Source organism: Ptychodera flava, chromosome 22 (genome assembly GCF_041260155.1).
Source record: "Ptychodera flava strain L36383 chromosome 22, AS_Pfla_20210202, whole genome shotgun sequence".
In the NCBI taxonomy this organism is placed as follows: domain Eukaryota; kingdom Metazoa; phylum Hemichordata; class Enteropneusta; family Ptychoderidae; genus Ptychodera; species Ptychodera flava.
Window position 1 is genome coordinate 34623594 of NC_091949.1, and position 9207 is coordinate 34632800.

At 37.0% G+C, this 9207-nt stretch overlaps 1 protein-coding gene across 1 annotated transcript; it reads right to left on the bottom strand.

The window, feature by feature from the left end:
- Positions 1-807: 807 nt before the first annotated feature.
- LOC139123276 (FAS-associated death domain protein-like) lies at positions 808-9065 on the bottom strand. The gene is made up of 3 exons (XM_070689406.1): positions 8512-9065; positions 7150-7176; positions 808-6437 (listed from the first exon to the last, which is right to left on the bottom strand). The coding sequence occupies exons 1-3, from the start codon at positions 8912-8914 to the stop codon at positions 6166-6168; spliced, it is 702 nt and encodes a 233-aa protein (XP_070545507.1). The 5' UTR covers positions 8915-9065; the 3' UTR covers positions 808-6165.
- Positions 9066-9207: the final 142 nt, after the last annotated feature.

Here is a 9207-nt window from a genome sequence, read left to right on the forward strand (position 1 = left end):
CGTCGTGACCTACCGTAGTTAGATTTGAAAATTACCTATCACCAGTACACCTTGACATTTATTGCACTTTTTGCTGGAAGTATCCCGTGCGTGTTCGCAAACTGAATGAAAGTTTTCTCGGATGAACGTCTTTCTCATTGAGTTTGCCCAAATGTGTTAGGTAACTAGGATGGGATTTATTCTTGGGAGAAAAGATTATTTGGAAATCTGTAACAAGTTTCATGTAACAAGCTCAGTACCAGACATAAAGAAGTACAAGCAGAAAGCCTTGTACTGACTTAAGTTTTCTGTTATGCAAATCTTAATTAAGAAATTTTCATGCAGCGCTTGCAGTAGCCTGGTAAACTCTTTATTACCAGCGCAATATTAGTCATACACCAAAGTTCATACACTTAGGGAAACTGCTGGAGGCATGCTCACACTCCCATAAAATTACCTAAATGATCAAAATGTGTATTCTCTTTGTTGGTCTGGCAGCATCCCTCTAGTGACAGTAACATAGGTTCAGTATTCCCAGGAGATCAACCATGGCCTTCACAAGGCAGGAAAATTGCACCTTGTTACATAGGTATAACACCTCCCCAGTTCCAACTCACCTGAGGGCCAGCACTTTTGATAGAGAAGTCTTCACTGCGCTGTCACGATTCAGGATGTAATTCTCAAGTTCCTTGTGGTCAGATGGCTTCTGAAGTCCAAACCCTCCATAGTAAATTTACATATGCAATATTTCATAGCTTTCAGATGGTATATTTTGATCACACACGGGCTTTTCTGACCTTGATGTTCATGGACAATTACAGCAAATAATTAAGGTTATAGATTTTATTGTGTCAATCTACTTGATACAGATTGAAAACATCATACGGATCTTCAGTAGACTATTGTGCATTTCTGAAAAGGAATTGGGGTTAAACTACTTACAGAAAATAATGAAGTTGAAAATGCAAACAATAGAAAAAATATAGTCTGATTACCATCCTTTAATAAGTAATGTACAGAACAATGGCAAGAATATAGATCACAAAATGATTCTTGCCAATTGTCCATGCTTGTAGCTCTGGAAATTCTCAATGGATGTGGTGTACCCAACATCCCAGCAAAAAAATCAGCAGACTGTCAATACATTCCAAAAAACTTGTAGAATATGGACTTAACCTTATTTAGCATAATATACATACGCTACACAGTTGAACAGTTACTTCAGGATTAAAGAGCTCAATAATACAGTAATATTGTGTTGATGATAGAAACTTCACCTGACCTCAACAATGTGATAATATCTACAGGCAACACAGGAGCTAGCTGCTCACCAGTGTTTTTAAGTACTTGGTAAAATCGGCAAGTGTTTTGAGGGGCACATGCATGTCACAGAGCATGCTCTTACAACAACAGTGTTGCAGCCAGGAATTTTAATTTTAAACCAAGGGACACTGTGTCCCACTACTGTTTATTTTTTGGGACATTCTGCACATTGGCGACAACATGCATTAGTTGTCGATCAAATTTTGTTGCGTCGCTATACTTTAATTTCAGGGAATTGTAACAGTATACAGTGTCTGCTTCCAATCAGAGCTTAGTCGAACTACAGCCAAGTGCAGCGTTTTTGTTACTTTTAATCACAGCTTCAAAATTTACTTATAATCACAGCTTTGATAGTATGTAAATATAAGCCTCAAAATAATCATGCACACAAAGGTTATCGTCAGTATCAGATATTACTTGCAGACTTGAATACAGTCATCTCATGAGTGCACCCTTGGTGACCTGCAGTGCGTGAGAATGTGGAAAAATGGGTTCTGTTATGTGGGCATTGTCACAAGGGCGCGTCCTGGCTGCAACACTGCAACAAGTGGACATACCGGTATTGGTTTGTACCATAACACACAAATACACATGTGTACACCATGGTACCTAGCTCATGTGCCAAAATCTGATAAAAAATCAGTAACGCTAGGTGCGAGTAGCAGCTCTGGCCATACATTAAATTATAGTCTCCATACTTGATCATATTGTGGACCAAGTTATGTGTAACATACATGTTGTGGTGGAGATGTCTGTCCTCCAGGTTTACGCAAGGCCTTGTCCTATGTTGCGGGTCACAGCACCCCAAGACCTACATGCCTATACATTCTTTCCTGTTGCCCATGTGATGAAAAACAATCTTTCTACTGGTAAATTTCTCTTATACAGACAGATTGTACAACTCGTCAAGGCCAAAATAGCATATTGGAGTCCCAAGAAATCTGCTTAGCTGGAAATTAGGCCTTTCCACCGATGAGAAATCTGTCAATCAAAGAAATCAAATCTGCAAAGGTTGAAACATTGTCTGGAAGAGGCGTCATGAGTCAAAACAACACCACCAGATCCACACAAATAACATTTGCAAATGATGCGTTCTGGACAGTTAGCAAGATGTGTGTTGATGTGTGGTGTTGTTATGACCACTTGTGACCTCCTTCCCAACAATTTTCGCAGAGTCAATTTCTCTGTTACTGACTGATATAACCACCTATATGATAATAATGCTTGACAGTGCTGGTAACTCCTCAATTTAGACCGTAAGTCTAGTTCCTGAATTGCCAACGGTTCAACAAAAACCACTGTAAGTTTATGTCAAATTTGTTCAATTGTACTTCCATAATGTCAAGAGATTGAGGCATGGATGCCCAGACAGACTCAACAAGCATAATCCAAATGTGTTCAAACACTTCATCCACTGGGACTCAACAAAGAATTCTGCATGTCATCTGTGAACAGAACCTGAAAAACTCCCCATACTGTCAATCACCACAGATTGCTGAACACCAAGTCAATGTAGGAATTCTTGAAATTGTCTTGAGTCAAACTTGTACCAGTTCATGAAGAATGTGAAATAGAAAAAACTTTCTCATCGTCTTGGGTAAAACTAAGACTTTAACGAAATATATAACTTTCCTTGTAAAATTTCAGTCGGCTAAAAATTCTCAACATTCAGCTCCCCTATGTTGATGAAGTGGTGAACAGAAAATATTGGACTCAAAAGAATTTGCTTTCAAATACAGATACAGTGTGGCTGTACCAATACATGCCTGTGAACAAAATAGGTTAAGTGTTATTGGAACCCTTATTTGCAGTAAGTTTAATATACCTTTGTTGCACGATTGGTTGACCTATTACACTGGTTTTGGCGTCCATGCCCGATATGTTATTTAGACGAAAAATTGTCAGGCCAATCATGAACACTACAAAAAAAGGATCGCATATGCATACCAATCACAGTCTTGTGCAGATACCTTGGTAAATCAACATATATATATATATATATAATATATATTATATATATATATATATATATATATATATATATATATATATATATATATGTGTGTGTGTGTGTGTGTCATTTCTGAAAAAGTTAATTAACACAATATACAACTGGTAACTTTCATGAAATTTCGACAGCAAAACTACATATCATGTGATAGAATCACCTAATCAACAGGTTTGTCATGTAAAGCATGTTAAAGTTACAATAAAAATTTTAGAAACATTTTAGAAAACACTAAATATTCTCCACTGACAAATTTTTTTCAAAATGTTTGGTTTTTGATGCATTTTTCTGTCTTCTACTGTGGAATATGACCAGTGATTGTCAATAAATATCTTAAATTGAATATACATGCACAAGGTTGCATCAAATGTATTAGGGGACTGCACATTTGCAAGCAAAAAGCCCATTTCTGAGGGCACAGTTACATATACCAAATGTGAGCTAATAATCATACATTTTCTTGTTTTAGCTTTCAACTGAAACTGTAAAAACAGCTACATTGTAGACAACTGATCAGGTATCAGTCCAGGTAGAGCTGCCACACTCTGTCATTAATCAATAAGTCGGTGACTTTCAAATGTGCGGTGATACCCAAGCTAATCGTTTGTGTTGTAGGTGAAATGTGTCCATCTCATACGCCCAGTTGTGGCACCAATGTGAAATGCACTGTAGTTGTCAATGTCAGCAATGTTGAGATCCCGATGATGCAAAACCCAGAGACATCAAATCACATTGCCTATTGCCTCACTTCCATTGTGCTCGTATCCATCTATCACTTTACATACAGGTACATGAGAAACGCTCACACCACACACAATCAGGACATTAAAGGCTATTGTACATTGTTGATAAAACAAAGCACCCTACAGTTTTCACCCTTATCCCCAATGATTTTCATCCAAATCACATGAAAAAATTGACAACCGTAACAACAATATAACACAGCTAAATCATGTACACTGTCTCAATACTATACTTCGTAAATAAACCATTTTCACTGCAATTTTCCCACAAATTTGGTATGAAGATATACATAAATGCCTTACCAAATAAGTAATCTAGGTTACATACTTTATTTCAAAATGCACTGAAGCATAAGGAGAAGAAAAAGGACCTTTTCAAGGAAGTATACCTTCAAATATCTGAGACAGCAATACAACATGTAATGTAATCAATATTAATGTACACTGTCTCAATATTATATGGTACTTCATAAATAAACCAGTGCTGCTAATGGACAACTATGTGGGCATTATAAGGCCAGAGGATATTTGAGTATGTTGAAATACTTTGAATATAAAGATATTATTATACATCTACCATCTAGAACAATAGAATTTTGCAAAAAAGCCATACAGAACGCCAGTTCCATAACACGTACAGTTTCCAGGCACCCCATCCCCAGCGGCTATATCTGTGTGTTTACTTTTGAACGGTTTCAAGGGGACTAATTGGACGAGTGCCAGAACAAGTCTCGCGTGTACTCTGTACGTACGTGTGTAGTGCACACACGCTATCTTGAATTTGCAGAAGCGCATCCGAGATACTATGTATGTATGTATGTATGTATGTATGTATGTATGTATGTATGTATGTATGTATGTATGTATGTATTTATGTATGTATGTATGTATGTATGTATGTATGTATGTACGCATGCATGCATGCATGCATTCATACATACATACATACATACATACATACATACATACATACATACATACTGTATACATACATACATACATACATACATACATACATACATACATACATACATACATACTGACATGCTGACGGATAACTATCCCTATAGCTTCTATAGACTATATAGTTGCTAAAATGACATTTACACATAGTGTACATCTTCTTGATACAGTTTTCGTTTCTAGATAAGTTTTATGGAGCATCACAGAGAAAGGTCAATCTAAACATTTTTTTCTGCTTGAAACTGTTTCATGAAATGCCAAGGCTGTTTTATCATAAATTTGTTCATAGTGAGTACAGAGATTGTATTTCATTCGTAAGTGTTGGTTTGCAGAGTGTATAATCTTTGTGATCACCCAAGGAGTACTACATGCAAGGTGCAGACTTTCAGGGACATCTAAAGAAATACTGACCATAACTGCTTTTGGATTGCTGTTTCTATCAGTAGTTTTGAGCAATGTGGATGAAAATCATTGAGGAACTAAAATTTCATCCATCACATGTTGTGTGGCTATCTAATGACTGAGTAATAGGATACCATCAAATCTAACACCCCAAAGCTACAGTAATGTATCCTTGGAAATGCAGCATCTACCTATGCAAGTTTTGCCTACAGCAAGAACCAGTAAGGGTGGACTGTCGTGTATACATTTTGTTTACTTTTTTGTATGTCGCACACAAGTTTTGTAGATAACGTTGTACAAAAGAACCAAATCATTGAGTGTTTTGATAAAAACACAACGGAGGTGCCGAAATACTTATCATGTTGATGATATCTAAACTTGTCTTTGACAGAGACAGATGTTTAAGTGACACTCCACTCCACTGTTTATCCTTGTGTGTCTATAAAAACAGATTGACATCAGTACTATATGCTGTATTATGGTTTGATTAGCCAGAGTGCTGTCCTAATTAACGTCAGTCTCCACAATCAACTCAATAAGTAATTTAGCACTTCCCTTGTGTGTTCTATCCAAGCACTCAATGAGTTGGGTCTTTTTATCTACAATGTTATCTACAAAACGTGTGTGATGTACAAAAAAGTAAACGTAATGTATATATGACTGTCCACCCTTCCAGGTTCTTGCTGTACAATGTTAATAAGCAATGCAATCTATTCTGCATGGCTCCACCTAATATCAGTAATTCAGCTATCTGGGTTTCATTTCTTCCACATGATCAGCAAGGTAGTTCAGTCTGCATTTTCTCAATGTCTCAACCAACGATTTTCTGTCTGCTCTAACACCGAGGTTCTTTTTCCACAAATACATCGCTTGCGTCGACTGTTCCTTCAAATCACGTGAATGGTTGTATGTAATGGCATCAATGTCTGTTTCTGAGAGATGAAATTTACGTGCTAGTGTTCTCCAGTCGCGTCCAAGGTTGTTGCGGAGGTATTCAAATTCTTCTGTCAGATCTGTACCTGGAGAAGTAACGTAACATTTAAAAGTTACACATTGCCATCACTCGTGTCCAAATAGCCTGACAAAAAAGGCTTGACCTAGCATATCTACTCCTGCGCTAAAATTCATTAATATCCTGTGTCATCTTACCACCCAAGTTTGCACCAGTGATTATTTACACATATTTTGATATGTGGTATCATCATTTTCTCTCAGAAGAGACTGTTGTATTTGTTGATATCATCAATTGGAGCGATTCCTCATGGTGCTGTGAAAAATTTAACATATCATCTTCACAGAATTGGCAAGCAACACAAATGCAACATTCACCAGCACAGGCACCAACTTTCAATGTCACTTCACTTTTCTCTTCCTTGCTGTCTTTCAAATTATGAAGCATTATCTTGCAGTTCTGTTTTCAGAATGTTTGATAACATTCAGTACCATAGGATCTATGATATTCTTCATGTCATAAACAATTCCAGAACTTGTTACGTGCAGCAAAGATCACTGGACTCTGAAATAACTTCATCACTTTGATAGAAACAATCAATGAAAAGAGCGAAAGAAACTCTTTCATTCTGTGTGTCACTAACTAACATAAAAAGCATATTGTTAGAGAGATTCTTGAACAAGACATTGGTGAAGGGTCCATGTTGGACTGGGAGCATAGAAGACACATTTTTACTGAGTATTAACTGGAAAAATATATCAGACGAGATAGATACACACCTTCTGGAGTTTCCTGTGCTATCGGCCCTGGAAGCAGAAACAAAAAATAACTTTTGAAGTATGCAATGAAAAGATGCATTTCATGGGCCTTGTTGCAAATTTTGCTGTGAAGAATGTTATGAGATTATAAAGAAGTGACTCCTTTGCAATTAAGTAACTTTCAAACAGGAAAAAGTTCGATAAATGTTATTAAAAGCAATAATTACATTATTATTCTCTGTTCTGTCAATTGTTTCCCAAAATGCATTTCAGTTCAAATTATAAAGTCTAAGTCCTCCCCTTCGCAAGTGAGAGATGCATGTCCCAAACAATCATTTGAGTACGGCTCGCTGGATGATAGCAACATTCCTTTGGCCAAAGCCGATATCAGGTCAAATGTGCCAGAAGGCATTTTCTTGCATATTTATGATACAATTGGAGAACACTGATCATGCAGACTACACAAATAGCTCCACTTTGGGTGAAAATAACTGACCGAGAAAGAGGAAGGGAGCAGTAAACATAATCACACATTTTGTCTCTGATTTTTGAACTTATCGGACACAAACTCCCTTGAGCTTGCTACAGCTGTAGTGTGTGACATTTTTGTGAAAAATTGGTGCAGTCAAATTTTAATGTCACACTGAGTATGAACTGCTAGCACAGGGCAATAAGGCATTATTAGTCATAACAAAAGTTTAACAATTGTTCATTGTTAATGAATTTATAAATATGAACATTGTTGATAAAAAATATAATATTTCTTGTCATTATTGTACGTTTACATACGTATCTTATGGCGGTGGAATCCTGAATGATGTTCCAAATTTATGCCAAATTCGCACGGTTGTAGTAACAACCCTCCAAAATAGGGTCTACAGTAGAAGCATTCCATACTTTGCTGAGACACAAAGTTGAGACTATGCATGCCTTTTTACCTGTGCTGCCAATGGCTGGTGGGTAAAATATGTTTGTACACAGATCAATTGGGACATGCGCAACTTATGACCACTGGCCTGTAGGTCGTTATGAATTAAAGGTTTGGTGTACCTTCATTTGTTACAATATGTTTATTTTTTTCCTTTTTGTTCTTTTTTTCTTTTTTCTCAAGTCTTTTCCTTAGCTTTAAGTGAGTTACTTTTTGTACAATGTATGCAAAGGTGACATCACTGTCCTTTTATGGGAAGTTAAAAGAGTCACTGACTTCGTCCATGTTTCTGATTAAAGCCATGGTCCCTCATGTGGAGGGACCTTATTGTTATGGTTGTGAAAGTAAAGGAATATTTCACACGCCTCGTTCTTTCTTTTATTGTTGAAGACATTGACAGCAACTTTATAAGTTGTATATTTTTCTTCTGAACGACATGTCACAGTTCTCAATACCTTTATTTTGTTTGGAGGGAAGTACTGTCGATCCATTCACTCTACTCACAGACGTTGACTGATGTTGAACTGCTGTGACGGGCCCAACTCTGACGTCTTCATAGCCCTCAACGATTCTAACCAAATCTTTTCGATTTATTTCTTCCAAGCAATCCTTGAGGAATGAAGTATCGTCCACACTTAGATAATCAGAAAATTCCATTTCCTCGATCAGCTGCAGTGTCGATTTAATTTCTTCTCTTCGCGAGCGGGGAATAAAAAAACACATAAATTTGATCTTCTCAAATTCGTCGTCTCTCTTCAATTTCATAGCAACTTTCATCAGCATTTTCCTGAACTCTTTCTCCAAAATGCGAGGGTCGTCGACTCTCTCCGCGTCGACTTGAGTTATTCTTTCATCCATCTCATGCGAAAAGAGGGTATAGTACGACAGCAACGAGTGACAAGACACTTTCTGACGAAATTTGGTACGCGATAAGCTTGCTGGAATTTCCCCATACGCATATACGCAGCTCTGTCTCCTGCGTAATGGGGCTTCCCCCGAGGAGACCTTTGACCTGCATATTACCTTATACTAAGCTTGTATATTCAGTACGTACCATATTCAGAACAACTGGAAGCATTTATAGTATAAAAATGTTCATAAATTATAAAAAAACTGTTATTTGCATAAAAAATTGTCGTACGGATAATTCT

Bases quoted from the DNA above. Each gene is read 5' to 3' on its own strand.
- LOC139123276 (XM_070689406.1), bottom strand. From the start codon at position 8,914: ATGGATGAAAGAATAACTCAAGTCGACGCGGAGAGAGTCGACGACCCT. The intron at 7,177-8,511 runs GTATTGAGAACT...TTCTGCTTCCAG, and splicing joins TCCCTCCAAACAAAATAAAG to GGCCGATAGCACAGGAAACT. The intron at 6,438-7,149 runs GTGTGTATCTAT...TTACTTCTCCAG, and splicing joins AGCACAGGAAACTCCAGAAG to GTACAGATCTGACAGAAGAA.